This window comes from Giraffa tippelskirchi, chromosome 3 (genome assembly GCF_054371585.1).
Source record: "Giraffa tippelskirchi isolate mGirTip1 chromosome 3, T2T-mGirTip1v1.2.pri, whole genome shotgun sequence".
Classification (NCBI taxonomy): Eukaryota; Metazoa; Chordata; class Mammalia; order Artiodactyla; family Giraffidae; genus Giraffa; species Giraffa tippelskirchi.
Genome location: NC_137277.1, coordinates 44,732,074 through 44,747,648, shown reverse-complemented (window position 1 = coordinate 44,747,648; position 15,575 = coordinate 44,732,074). Strand labels below are relative to the sequence as shown.

Here is a 15,575-nt window from a genome sequence, read left to right as displayed (position 1 = left end):
AAGTCCAACTTCAGAGGCTTTAACACGGTAGTTTAGTTGCTAAGTCATGTCCTTCTCTGGAGAAGGAAATGGCAACCCACTCCAGTGTTCTTGCCTAGAGAATCCCAAGGATGGCGAAGCCTGGTGGGCTGCCGTCTATGGAGTCGGACAGAGTCGGACACGAGTGAAGCGACTTAGCAGCAGCAGCAGCATGTCCTTCTCTTGGCAACCCTATGGACTGTAGCCTGCCAGGCTCCTCTGTCCATGAGATTTTCCAGGCAAGAATACTGGAGTGGGTTGCCATTTTCTTCTCCAGGGGATCTTCCCGACCCAGGAATCGAACCCAGGTCTTCTGCATTGCAGGGGGATTCTTTACCAACTGAGCTACGAGGGAAGCACAGTTTTAACATATAGATAAGTACTTAGAGCCATGAGACTTGATAAGAGCAGCAAGGGAATGAGTGTAGGAAGAGGACAGTGGAGAATCTACCATTTAACTTCTGGGGAGAGAGAAAGAACTAGGAAAGGATTCTGAGGAAGGGCAGCAAGTGAGATAGATGGGAAAAGTGAGAGCATGTGGTGTCCTTGAAACCAAGCAAGGAAAGGGTTTCTAAGAAGGGCTAGTGATCAAATGCTGCTGACCCAGCAGTTAAGAAAAGGGCTGAGAATTGACCTTTGGGTTTGCGGCGTGGACGTTGCTCGGTGACCCTGACATGAATAGTTTCAGGGGAGTTGTTGGGGAGGAAATTTGATCAGAGTGGATTCAAAAGAGAGATGAAATCTTTTGGGACCAGTTGATGCATAGCAGTACCCTTAGTTCTAAATTTTTTCCACTTCTGGAAACTTTTTGGAGGAGTAAGAGAGGTGGGAGAACCCAGAAGTGCTTTTTCAACAGAACTAAGCAATACAGAAAACTCAAATTCCAAATTAGCTGTAAAGGCTTCATAAAGACACAATTAGGCAGGAAGCCATGATAATTTGCTGGCCAACCTCAGAATCTCCAGATAGATATTCAGTCCCAAAAGAAGACCCCACATTAAGACCATGAACAAGGCCAGGACAGAACCGTGCTTGAGTGTTCCTGAGGAAGCAGAGGGAAAAGGTGTAACAAATCTCCAGGGGAGTCAGAGTGCGTCACCTTAGGAAGCAGGGGCTGTGTCTTTTGGTGACAGCGGACAGTGGTCTATAAGCAGCCTTTGAAGAGAGCTCCTCTGTCCGTGGAATTCTCCAGTCAAGAATACTGGAGTGGCTTGCCATTTCCTCCTGCAGGGGAGCTTCCTGATCTAGGGATCGAACCGAGGTCTTCTGCATTGCAGGCAGATTTTTTTTTTTTACCGTCTCAGCCACCAGTGAAGAGAACTCAGGTATGTAAATCTGAAAGCCACCCTTTATTTAGGTTTTATTTTTCCCCTCCAACAGTACTGCTCTACCTGTGGGATCTTGGATCCTCAAGCAGGGATCGAACAAAGTCCCACTGCAGTGAAAGGGCAGAGTCCTAACCACTGGACCACCAGGGAATTCCCATCTTCATTTAGTTTTTTAAAAAATGCCTTCCATCAGTGTTTTGTCATTTTTTTTTTTTTCTTGTCTTACTACACATGCTAGGAAGTGTAATTCTGAGTAGCAATGTTGAAAGTAGACATCTTTGTCTTATTCCAGATCTAGGAATAAGATGCTAGTATGATGCTAGCTGTAGGTTTTTTGTGGATACCCTCTATCAGGTTAAGGACGTTTCCTTCTATTCTAACTTTACTGAGAGCTTTATCTATAAATGGATGTTTAATTTTGTCACATTATTTTTATATACCTACTAAGATAATCATATGGTTTGTCTACTGTTGATATGATGACAATGATGGATTTTTAAATATTGGATCAGAAGCCCTACTTTTGTGTTATTCTCTTGTATATATTGCTGTAAATTTAGCTTTTATTTATTTTTTGAGGATTTTTATGTCTCTTCACAAGAGAGAGATCTCTTTTTTTCTTATGATGTGTTTGGTATCAGGGTAATTGCCAGCCTCATAGAGTGAGGTGGGAAATAATTCTTCCTCTTTTATTTCTCAGAACTGTCTGTGAGAACTGGTAGTGTTCCTTAAATGTTTGATAGAATTCACCAGTTAATTCGCCATCCTAGAATTTTCTTTGTTGGAAGATTTTCAATTTTTACAATAATAAGATAACCAGTTTTATTTTAAGAGAGGATAAAAGCTATTTTAGGGTTTGCATAGTAAGGAATATATTTCTATATAAAAAAATCCTTTTCTACCATGACTTGATAAGACATCCCTTTTCTCTTTTTTTTTTCCTGACAAGTCAAGCTGTGCCATGACCCTCTTTGTTAGCATATGGCTTATTTGTTCCTTGGGCTAGTTTCCCGTTAGTGACACACAGGCCAGCTGGCTGTGTTCCTGGAAGCACTTGCAGTCTTCCCAGCAATGTGTGAGGGTCCTGACTGATGTTGCTGCATCCTTGTCAATATGAAGTGTTACTGTCTTAATCTGTAGCTGTAGGCCATAATAATATTCTTCTTTTCTTTCTTACATTTATCATAAAGTTGGATACTTTTCATAATATATTTGGATATATTATCCAAACAACTGAATTTTTGAATCTTTGCTCCACGTGTTCACTGTGGGAAGAAGGAAGTGTGAGGTTCTGAAGTTTTACCACTTAAATCCCAGTTAGCCAAAGTGCAGCGTAATAGGTTTAGCCTTCTTTTTGCTGTCAACCTTGCTTCTTTTTGTTCTGAACCATGTTCTTTCTCAGAATACTTTATCTTTGAGAAAAATTATCCTCTGCAACTTTCTACATGATTCTATGCAGTGGATGCCTTCCTGCTAATTTGTACATAAGTTGATTTTTTAAGTTAATTGTATCTCTGAGGTCACTGTACCCTGCCATAAATTCTTTTATATGCCATTTTTCTTTTTTATATACTTTTTATATTTGGATGATTTATAGGAGAGTTTTTTTTTATAGGACTTGTTTATATGAGAGAAGCACTCAAGTAGTTTTTTAGGATATAATGTCCTGATTACTTGTCTTGCAAATTCTTAAAAATTCAAAAATGTTAGGAATCCCTGAAAGTCCGGTGGTTGGAACTCAGTGCTTTCACTTCTGGGGATCTGGATTCATCCCCTGGTTGGGGAATTAAGATCCTGCAAGCCATGTGGTATGCCCTCCCCACAAAAAAAATATTCAAAGATGTTAAATTTACATTCTGTATCTTAGTAAGCTATGAAAACAATTCTTGGTTTTGGGAAAATTAACTTTATTTTCACGGTTCATTTTATAGTCAAAGAAATTTTTGTAAGCTTTTAATGGCAGATTTGTGTTATTTATCAAATGCTGTTTTCATGCAGAATGTTTCTAGGAACAGTTTTGTGATTTATTCAAATTAAGAGGTTTTTTTCCTTTCTTCCCAAGATTTTTTTTCTCACTGCTTAGTTTTTTTTTTTTTTGTTTCTTTATTTTAAATTGGAAGATAATTGGTTTACAATGTTGTGTTGGTTTCTGTCATACATCAACATGAATCAGCCATAAGTATACGTATGTCCCCTTCTTTTTGAACGTCCCTCCCATCTCCCTCTCCACCCCACCCCTCTAGGCTGTCACAGAGCACCAGGTTGAGCTTCCTGTGCTATGCAGCAACTTCCTGCTTTGAGTTTTAATTCTTACTTTATTTCAAGAAAGTTTGAGTTAATTATTCATTTGAAAGTTTAATCACAGAAAAAAATGTACACTTGCAATGAGCTGGCCAAACTCAAGTGAGAGCACAGTCCACCAAAAGATTGCCCTCACTTCAGATACCAGTTGCAAGCTCAGGGGTCCCCAGGGCCCATCTTCGCTTCTAACTATATGCTGCTGCTGCTAAGTCGCTTCAGTCGTGTCCGACTGTGCGACCCCATAGAAGGCAGCCCACCAGGCTCCTCTGTCCCTGGGATTCTCCAGGCAAGAATACTGAAGTGGGTTGCCATTTCCTTCTCCAATGCATGCATGCATGCTAAGTCGCTTCAGTCGTGTCCGACTCTGTGCAGCCCCATAGACGGCAGCCCACCAGGCTTCTCTGTCCACGGGATTCTCTAGGCAAGAATACTGGAGTGGGTTGCCATTTCCTTCTCCATAGCTGGCTACAAATTCCAAGATTTCCATGACCACCTTCAGGTTTCATAATTTGCTGGCATGACTCACAGAACTTAGGAAAACACTTCACTTATGATAACAGTGTTAGTATAGCAGAAGGATACACATCAGAACCTGCCAGAGGGAGGGACTCACAGGGCGAGATGTGAGGCGGTTCCAGACCGAAGCATACATCTCAGGGATGCAAGACTTTTTGCAATAACAATATTCAAGAGTATTACAAAGCAGGACTGCTCACTCAGCCTTTGGTGTCGAGAGTTTTTATCGGGATTTTATTGATTGCAGGAGACACAGGTTCAATCCCTGACTTGAGAAGATCCCCTAGAAAAGGAAATGATAACCAACACAGTGTTCTTGCCTGGAAAATCCCATAGACAGCAGAACCTGATGGGCTATAGTCCACAGGGTTGCAAAAGTCACACACACACACACCCCTTTGCTCAAAGCCACACACACACACACACACACCCCTTTGCTCAAAGCCACACACACACACCCCTTTGCTCAAAGCCACACACACACACACACCCCTTTGCTCAAAGCCACACACACACACACACACACACACACACACACACACACACACACACACACACACACACACACACACACCCACACACACACACACACACACACACACACACACACACCCACCCACCCACCCACCCACCCACCCACCCACCCCTGGTGGACTGACATCCCTTTGCTCAAAGCCTCAACCCTGTGATCATATGTTTGATCTTTCTAGGGTGACGTGTTCCCATCCTGAGTCATCATATTATATATATATATCCATATAGTGGTTTTTTTTTTTTTTTACTTTTTTTTTTTTTTATAAATTTATTTATTTTAGTTGGGGGCTAATTACTTTACAATATTGTAATAGTTTTTGCCATACATTGACATGAATCAGCCATGGGTTTACATGTGTTCCCCTTCCTGGACCCCCCACCCACTTCCCTCCCCATCCCATCCCTCTGGGTCATCCCATTGCCCTGGCCCTGAGCCCTTGTCTCATGCATCGAACATGGAATGGTGTTCTGTTTCACATATGATAATATACATGTTTCAATGCTATTCTCCCAGAACGTCCCACCCTCACCTTCTCCCATATAGTGTTTTGTGTGTTTTGGTTTTTTGATTTTTTAAAAAAATATTTATTTTTGGTTATTTGATTGGCTATGTCAGGTCTTCGTTGCAGCAAGTAAACTCTTAGTTGTGACATGTGGGATCTAGTTTCCTGACCAGGGATTGAACCTGGGCCCCCTGCATTGGGAGCAGAGAGTCATAGTCACTGGACCACCAGGGAAGTCCCTGATTTGTGTGTTTTTAAAATCTTTATAAACATGATTTTTCAGATTCACAGAATTGCGAGAATAGTACAAAGAATCCCTGAATAGCCTTCACCCAGATTCCCCAATACTACACTTGCTTCATCATTTTCTCTTTTTTTCCCAAATCATTTTCAGTGAGTATTTCATAAAAAGAGATCATAAGAATCATAAAGTTAATATTGATACAGTATTATCTAACCTATAGACCTTACTAAATTTAGTTGTCCCAATTAACGTTCTTTGCAGAAAAGAAAAAAGATCTTGGGTATTCATTTGTTGTGTCTCTTTAGTCTCATTTATTTATTTACTCTTGGTTGTGCTGGCTCTTTGTCGCTTTGAGCAACCTTTCTCTAGTTGCAGAGAGCAGGGGCTCCTCTTGGTTTTGGTTTATGGGCCTCTCATTGCGATGGCTTCTCTCGTTGCTGAGCACAGGCTCTGGGTGCCAAGGGCTTTTAGTAGTTGTGGCTCTTGGGCTCTAGAGCACAGGCTCAGCAGTTATGGCACATAAGCTTAGTTGCTCTGCAGCATGTGAGATATTCCTGGACCATGGATTGAACCCATGTCCCCTGCATTGGCAGGCAGATTCTTTCTTTCTTTTTTTGAATTATTCACTCATTTTTGGCTGTGCTTGTTCTTCGTTGCTGTGGGCACATTTTCTCTGGTTGCGGGGAGCAGGGGCTGCTCTTCACTGCGGTGCCTGTGCCTCTCATTGCAGTGGCTTGTCGAACGGAGCACGGGCTCTAGGCTCATGGGTTTCAACATTTGTGGGGTTTCAACATTTGTGGCACGTGGGCTCAGTAGTCGTGGAGCAGGGACTTAGCTGCTCAGAGGCATGTAGAATCTTCCCATACCAGGGATTGAACCCATGTCACCTGCGTTGGCAGGCAGATTCTTATGCACTGGGCCACCAGGGAAGTCTCTCTTTAGTGTCTATTAATCTGGAACAGTTTCTCTGTCTTTTTTCAATTTTATGATATTGGCATTTTTTAAGAGCACAAGTCAGTTATTTTATAGATGATCCCTCATTTGGGTTTTTCTGGTGTTTCCTAAATGTTAAGATTCAGGTTATGCATCTTTAGCAGGAACATTATAGAAGTAATATTGTGTTCTTCACAGTGCCTTGAATTCTTTTGGATATATGCCGAAGAGTGGGATTGCTGGATCATGTGGTGACTCTATTTTTAGTTTTGTGAGGAACCTCCATTCTGTTTTACAGAGTAGCTGGACCAATCTACATTGTCACCAACAGTGCTAGTATTTTATTTAGGATTTTTACATCTATAGTCAGTCATCAGAGTTGTTGGCCTGAAGTTTTCTTTTCTTGCAGTGTCTTTCTCTGACTTAATTTCAGGATAATATTAACCTTATAAGTTTTGAAATGTTGACCAAAAAAAAAAAAAAATTGAACAATGTGAGAATTGCAAAATAAGTTTTATTTGAGGCAAAATGAGGACTCTAGCCTGGGAGACAGCATTTCAGATAGCTCTGAGAAACTGCTCCGAAGAGGCAGCAGGGAAAGGTCAGTGTATATGTGATTTTGGTGAAAGGGGAATACATGCAATCAAGCACTTTTTTTTTTTTTTTGCAGAAGGTTTCTGCTAGCCAGGAAGAACAATCATCACCGTAAAGAATTATAGTGCTTTTCCAGATATGAGGAGATACAAGAACTGGGCTCATAAAATCTGCTTCTGAAAATATCTAACTATCTGAAGACCTGTCCTGCCAGTTTCCCCCCCCCCACCCCCTGAGCACAACGTGCCTCATTTCTGCTCTCCTCCCTGAACTCCTTGCACGGGTGTTGAAAATCAGCAGCTGCAGCAGCACTTGATTTAATTCCTTATAGAGGTAGATGGCAACTTCCCTTGACAAGTGCCAGTTTGTAGTTGATAGAAATATTCCCTCCTCTTAATGTTTTGAAGACTTTAAGGAAGATTGTATTTATTCTTTAATCGTTTGGTAGAATTCGCCAGTGAGGCTACTTGGTCCGAGGCTGTTGCTTACTGATAGTCTTGGTACATTTTTGATTATTGATCCAGTCTACTTTCTAATTATAAGTCTGTTCAGATTTGCTGTGTGTTTATGATTCATTCTTGGTAGGTTGTATATTTGTAGAAATTTACCCATTTCTTCTAAATTATCCAATTTCTTGGTATATTTTGTTCATGAGTCTCTTATAATCTGTTTAACTTCTGTGGTATCAGTTGTAATGTGTCCTCTTTCATTTCTGACTTTATTTGTATCTTATCTTTATCTTAGTTAATCTAGCTGAATCTCAATTTTGTCAATCATTTCAAAAAAACCAGCTCTTAGTTTTGTTGATGTTTTTCTGTTGTTTCTCTAGTCTCTGTATTGTTTGTTTCTGCTCTAATGTAATTGTTATTTCCTTTCTTCTCCTAACTTTAGTCATAGTTTGTTCCTTTTTGTTTCTTGAGCTATAAGTTGTTTTCTGATATTTTTCATTTTTTATTTATTTAAATTTTTTGAAAAATTGGATTAAAAAAAAACAAAACTTTTTTTAGCTGCCCCACATGGCATGTGGGGTGTTAGTACCCTGACCAGGGATTGAATCCATGTCCCCTGCATTGGAAACGAGGGGCTTTAACCACTGAACCATCAGGGAAGCCCCTGATATCTTATTAGATATATGTGTTTGTTACTGTAAACTTCGTTCTTCAGTACTTTTGCTGCATCCTATACATTTTGGTATGTTTTGGTTTTGTTTTCATTTGTATCAGGACATTTTCTAATTTTCTTTTTGATTTTGTCTTTGATCCATTGGCTGTTCAAAAGTTGGTTAATTTCCACATATTCGTGAGCTTTCTAGTTTCCCTTCTGCCATTAATTTATAGTTTCGTTCCGTTGTGGTCAGAAAATAAACATGGTGTAGTTTCAGTCTTCCTGAATTTGGTGACTTATTTTGTGACCTACCATGTGCTGTATATCCTGGAGAATGTTCCTTGTGTGCTTGAGAAGAATGTGTATTCTGCTTCTTTAGGGAGGAATGTCCGTATCATTTATGGTGTTGTTCAGATCCCCTGCTCCTTATTGATCTTCTGTCTGGATGTTCTATCTACTAGTGAAGTAGAGTATTGAAAATCTCCTTCTATTATTGTGTAACTGTTTTTCCCTTCAGTTCTGCCATTTTTTGCTGCATATATTTAAGTGCTCTGATGTTGGGTGCATATATATTTGTAATTGTTCTATCTTCCTGGTAAATGGACTTCCCTGAGTTTGTGTGTGCAGTTTCTCAATTAGAGCCTTGCTGGCTTTTTGGGAGCTCGTAATCTCTTGCTCCCTCTGGTGCCAGTTTGTGGTACTGCAAGTTCTGCAGCCGCAGGGTGCCTTCATTCTCTTGGACCCCGTGGCCCCCAGACATCCCGAGTATGCTGGCTCCCGACAAGGGAATGAGAGAGATACCATTCCCTTGAGCTGTCCTGTGAAAAGATAGTACACCAGAAGGAAATTTTCCTCTTCTCCCTCCCTGCAGCACTGGCTGCAGGCTGCCATCCCTCACTTTTCTTTGGTCTTCGCAGCATTCAGGCATCCATGCTATGCCAGTTCCTTCAGTGCACCAAATGAGACATGACAGAAACCAGTCCTCTGGGAAACCCTCCAAGGAGCTGGAATGTTGGATGCACTCCACTCCTGTGTGTCTTTTCTGAAGGAAAAGTCAGGAGCTGGGCTGTTCTTGCCTGGTACCGAGCTGTGGTAGCTTGGAACAGGGGTTGACATGAGGCAAGTGAAATTAGTCTTCTTACCCAGTTCAGTGCAGCTGCTTTCAACTTTGTGTGCCTTTGGGACTTTTTAACTGAATTCTGGAAATCTCCTAAAGGTATTTTGGTCTGTATATCATTTAGAAAGTGTGTGTCCCTATGGTAGAATAAGTCCTAGGACTTAACTGTGCTGTCGTATGGCTGGCGTCATTCTCCTCCTTTAAACTGCTGGTTTAGAACTGAAGTGACTTCAGAAACCCACCCACGTGTTTATTATGGACTCGCATGTTTGCCACTTTACAAGGAAAGACATCTTGAGGCCACGCTGAGTATCAGTAATCCCGTCTTCCCTTAAAAGCTACGTGCTGCTCTTTGCTCATTTTTCTTTTTCTGTCCTAGCTTTCTGGAATGGAGAGAAAGATGACCCTGGTCACCGGGATATGGGTTGACCTTTATATCTAAGTACATGATGACGTATTGTTTGATACTTAAACACAAAAGGAAATGCTTCAACTCACTATGTATGAAGTTCCCCAGCCAGAATATGTCCATAACCATATTATCCTCTGTTTTAAAAGAGGGATGTCTTATTTTTAAATGCTTGGTAAACAGTAGTCATTGCATAGACTCTCCTAATAAAAGTTTAAGTGATGATCACATTCATTATAATGGCAAATATGACACATTTTCTACATGTCTAGAAACAGAACATAGAACAGGAATGTGCTGTCATAGCCATAAACAGGTAACGTGGACTCTGAAGTCAGAATGCCTGAGTTCGTGTCCTAGCTCCACCACTCAGCTTGGTGATCAGATCAGTTTATTTTCCCTTTTTTTTAAACTTTATTTTTTCTTTTGTGCCTGAGTTTATGCATGTATAAACTGGGTATGATAATAACAGCGCCTATATCATGGATTGTTATGTGAATTGAATGAGATGATTTATAAATAAGATATACAGACACAGAGTTTTCAGAACAGGACCTGGAATTTAAGAAGTGCTAAATCATTGTTAGCTGTTCTTAAGAGTAATCGTGATGAGATAGCTCTTGTTAAGCTTAGCAACTAGTAGAGATCACATTAAAAAAAATATTTAAAAGACTTTTCTGCACTGTTGACAGAGTTGAAACTGTGGGACAACCAGACAGAAGAGACAGTATAGGAGTGTGTGCAGAAAAACAGAATGGATATGACTCCCTGCAGCGGGATCAAGCAGTATGCATTAGTACAAATGGTAAGTAAGGAGGAAATAACTGCCATTCTCTCTGAAATGTATGATTTACTATAATAAGATTTGAATCAGTCTCAGTATCACACATTTATACCAGAAGATGAAAAAATTTAGGTCTTAATGACATATCTATGTGACTGCTTCATACCAGGCATTATTCTATGCCCTTTAAAAATAATACCTTATTTAATCTTTAACACCTTTTTGAAGTAAGGAGTAGCATTATATCCATTTTGTAGTTGATGAAAGGGCTTCCTAGGTGGCTCAGTGGTAAAGAATCTGCCTGACAATGCAGGAGAGGCAGGTTCAGATCCCTGGGTTGGGAACATCCCCTGTAGGCAGAAATGGCAAACCACTCCAAGTATTCTTGCCTGGGAAATTCCATGGACAGAGGAGCCTGGTGGGCTACAGTCCATGGGGTTGCAAAGAGTTGGAAAGGAGCACGCACAACACCGAGTGACTCAGCACACACAGCACACAGTAGATAAGAAAAGCCACAGAGAAGCCATGGCTTAAGTAGCTGGTGTAAAATCACTTAGTTTGGAGGTGATTGAGCTGAGATTTTTTGCCAGGCAGTTTACTCCTGGATTCTGTGTGTCTAAGTCATCTGAATTCAACATAGAGAAAATAAATTCAGCATACATTAGGGAAATGAGGAGAGAGTTTACATCTGTAGTGTTCTTTGGTCCCTTACTTCACAGTGATCACACTTAAAAATCACTACCAAGATGTGTTAATATTTTATGGTGTGGGTCAAACAGTCGGTAGACAGGATCCTTATTTATTCCATGTGAAACAGTCCTGCTGTTCCACAGGAAATAATTTTATAATGGAGTCAAGTTTCTTTTGATGCCATCCACTTGGGGAACTCATGGTCTCTATTTTAAAAGAGTGGGACCTTGGGCCAGAAGCCTAAAACGTTATTAAAGCTTTAACTTTTCCTTCTGCCTTGGGCATGTGGGGGTTAATGAACATATTTAACTGCATTATCTTTGACCAGTTGGCATTCCAAAATATTTTCTTTAATTAGGAAATCAGCTGCATTACCAATAATCTAGCATCTTGTTTCCATTCTTAGTTGTTGCTCACATGTGAATGACTCTTTACCTTAACATTTTAGGTGCAGTTTTTGTAAATGGAAAAGAAATGACTAATCAGTTGCCCGCAGTTACTTCTGGGTCCACTGTCACATTTGACATTGAAGCTGTGACTCTAGGATCCACCAATAATAACGAAGGCGGAAACTTCAAGCTTCGAGTGACTATTAGTTCAAATAACAGAGAAGTGGTGTTTGATTGGTTGCTCGATCAGTCTTGTGGTTCTCTTTATTTTGGATGCTCATTTTTCTATCCTGGGTGGAAAGTGTTGGTATTCTAGGTTTTCTGATGATTGGCTTTGGGTGTGCAGGGGTTTCACAATAGCTTTCCTCTCAGCCCAGTTGTCATTGGTTTAAAAAATGGTTAGATTCATCTCTCAGTTGAGCCATTGGAAACAGACATTATTTACAGGATTTCTTTTGGACTATCTTAGCAATAAGAGGCGTGAATATGGTGGACAAAACTGTCGCAATGCAGTCCATTTTATTTTTTAGCATAGTGTTAATTGGATTATGGCATCACAGTAAAAATCAAATTGGCTTTTAAAGTATGAGGAGATACAGAAAACCCTATGAACCCTTCCACTGTACTTCTAAAGTTGGTTGTTAAGAACAGAAAAATGCAACATAACATCATTTTTTATTAACTCTCCATCTTGTAAAGATTCAAGGCCATTTAAGGCTTTAGAATGAAAAGCCAGGAATAGACCAGGTAGAATATGCTATAATGTACTCTGTAACGTACACCCCCGTGTGTGTTCTCCACAGGAGTGTTGAATATGCTCTTCATATTCAGGGATTTGTAAGCAATATTGAATTTTATCTCATGTTCAGTAATCTTTAAGTCCCAAAAGTGTGATAAGTTTTAAAAATTACTGAGCAAATGTCTACAACAGGCAAAGTGTTTTCTTTTGTTCTTTCCTTGCAGTTCCATTCTCAATAGGCTTGAGGGGTTTTACAGGGTAAAACTACTTATGGAAGTAGTGTGCACAGCAGTGTTATTAATAGCTATGTCCCATATATGAAATATGCACTGGTGCATATCCAGCCTCAGTGACTTGCATGTCGCTCTTGGTAGGGTCTGAGTTGCAGTCCAGTTCATGAATGGTCTTTTAGTGGACCAAACAAGTGTAGGCTAAATACTTGACCTATTTTTTGGGAAACAAATTTGTTTAAAATATTTATTTGAAGGACTTGGATGTAAACATGATTATCTTAACTTGCTATTTACCAGCCTAAGATCTTTTCTCTTTAATGTGAATTTTTTTTTTTCCATTTTTAAGAGTAGAAAAGTGGAAAAGCAAGTTTGATATTTTTGTAAGATAATTTATTGGGGGATTCCAGTTCCCTATTAGACAATCATGACCCTTTCCCATTGCCTTTTATATATAAGTAAGCTGTTTTTCACTTGTTTAGTGACTAAGAAGATGTGCTAGAATGTAGATGCCTCGTCCAACTATCTGAAACAAAAATAAAAAAGTAAAAGGTATGTGTGTGTATTTCTTTTTCTTTCATGAGATTTAATTAATTCAGATTTAATCTTTTAAGCAGAGGGAGAAAAGTCATCTTCACTCTTAAGTGTGTATGTATATATAATGGTAATAAATAAGTTATGTACACATACATAACATACATATTGACAAGACTGTACTCCTTCCAGAGGGTCTAGGGGAGAATCCTTGGAGCTTTCGGTGGCCACAGACATTCCTTGACTTGTTACTGCATAACTCCAGTCTCTGTCTCTGTCTTCCCATGGCCTTCTCCCTTGGGCTTTTTTTTTTTTCCCAACTTCCCTGTGAGGCTTTCGAGATCTTAGTTCCCTGACCAGGGATTGAACCCAAGCCCATGGCAGTGAAAGCACCAAATCCTATCCACTGAACCTCGAGGGAATTCCCTCCTTTTGTCTCTTATAAGGACATTTGTCTTGGATTTAGTACCCACTCAAAATCCAGGATGATCTCATCTCCAAGTCTTTAATTTACTTATAGCTGCAAAGACCCTTTTTCCAAATAAAATTGCTGTCATAGGTTCTGATGTGGACATGTTTTTTTTGTGGGCCACCACCATTCAACACAGATGATGGTGTTTGGCTGGAGTGGAGTGGTTGTTGGCCATCAGTTTGTCTTGCTAGGCTGCCCCTTTCCTGGCCCCTTGGCTGTAGAGAGCAGGTTTTTGTTGGGGCTTCTTCGTCTGTGTCGGCATTTCCATGTTGCCAGCATCTTTTGCCCTCAGGTCTGGGATACACAAGACGAAAACCTTAAGAATGCACAGGATGGAGTTCCTTGAGTTTTGAGGTACCGTGGTCATCTGTCAGTCTTCTTATGTTTGTTTTATTATATTTTTACCCATAGTTTTTAGTATTTCTCAGCAGGAGGAGTGGGGAAATTATGCTACTCCATCTTCTCAGAAGCATAAATTCTGAAGCTATATAGTAGATTTTAATATCAAAACAAAAATAAAAGAGTAAGTAGGGATGAAGGGTAAATACATCTCTTCAGAGGGCTCTTTTCCTGTAGAGGGGAGCAGAGTAAGCATCTAGCTCCTCTATTAAATATGAAAGATTTTAGTTCAAGAAGTGAAATTTATTCAGTTATTGACAACAAACTATTGTGACAACTGTTGACAGTAACACACTGAGGTATTTCCTAAACAGGTTCAGAACTTTCCACATGTGTGTGAATCAACCAGGGCCAGAATGGACAGTTTGTTTAGCTCCAATCAGTGTCCTGTGTCTTTCTCTCTCTTGGATTATTCCTTAACCTTAGTGGAGCACTTCCTCCGTTTGCTGAGAAAGGGTGCCCAAGAAGTAAATTTTTTGAGATAGAAGGCTGAAAATCTCTTTATTCAATCCTACCGTCATTGACTGTGACTCGCTAAGAATTCTGGGTTGGAGATAATTCCCTCTGAGAATTTGAACGCACTGCTCTGTGGTCTCCTAGGAAAAGCTAATGCCCCTCTGATGCCTGTTCATTTGTATGTTATATGTTTTCCTTTTTGAAAGACTGTGGTATCTTCTCTTTATTCCAGCGGTCTCCACCTTTTTGGCATCAGGGACTGGTTTCATGGAAGATAATTTTTCACGGATTGTCGAAGGCAATGGTTTTTGGGATGATTCAAGCACGTTATATTTTTTTGTGCATTTTATTTCTATTATTCCACAAGCTGCACCTCAGATCATCATGTATTAGATCCCAGAGGCTGGGGACCCCTGCTTTGTTCTGTCTTCCTAGTTTTTGGTATAACACTCAGCTACGTAGCTCATTTGACAGCTGACCCTGTAGGTATGTGAGTTTCTAATACCTGCTTTAAACCCACTAGATTATAAATTCCTTGAGTTTTTGTTATCTTCTGTAGCAAGTTATTCTCAACCCTGACCTCACATTAGAATTTCCTGGAGAGCTTTTAAAAATGCAGAAATTCTGATTCAGTTGGTATTAGTGGAGCTCACTTTTTTTTTTAAGAAATGAAATTATTATGAAGGCAGATTTGGGAGTGACCACTCCAAAGTAACTAAAAGTCCAGTCTCCATGGTGATTTTTTTTGGTTAATCTAAATTTGTTCTCTTTGGAAGACTATCCTTTATTCTTAAATTAAACTTCTTGATCTTTTTATACTGTGTCCTTCTGTAAAGTTAAAGTCACAGTAGATGTCAGGTTTGCTAGTTTTGTTTGTAAATCTTTCTGACAAAATGTCAAAAAATTTTTGAATATATATTACTGGTCTATGAAATCCAAGTCTGGGATGTACTTCTATCCAACATTTCCTGAGATGTGGGTATCTGATAAGTACTTCTGAACTAAGAACAGTACTTTTCTTCTTAAAAGGCAAAAACCATATTCAGCAAAATAAAACTAATCTCTCACAAAAAAAGCCTTTCTTTCATGAAATTTAATGTTGATTAAATGAAGTGACCTTTCTATGTCACTTCTATTCATTAGTCTTACCTAAGTCAGTGTTAGAAAGCTTGCAGTTTTGTAGAAAATTAAGACTTTGTTAATGTAATCTCAGGAGACTTCTCCAGGGTCTTAAAATATATATATAGCTTGTGGAAGAACAAGCATGTGATTTTTTCCTCA

The 15,575-nt window shown here is 39.7% G+C and overlaps 1 protein-coding gene across 2 annotated transcripts in view; it reads left to right on the top strand.

The window, feature by feature from the left end:
• CRLF3 (cytokine receptor like factor 3) overlaps nucleotides 1–12,990 on the top strand; it is a 46,329-nt gene extending 33,339 nt beyond the window's left edge. For both annotated transcript variants that reach the window (XM_081579717.1, XM_081579718.1), the window contains 2 exons: nucleotides 10,294–10,406; nucleotides 11,524–12,990. In XM_081579717.1, coding sequence (XP_081435843.1) covers nucleotides 10,294–10,406; nucleotides 11,524–11,780 — 370 coding nt within the window. In that variant the 3' untranslated portion in view covers nucleotides 11,781–12,990. The remainder of the gene's footprint in view (nucleotides 1–10,293; nucleotides 10,407–11,523) is intronic.
• Nucleotides 12,991–15,575: the final 2,585 nt, after the last annotated feature.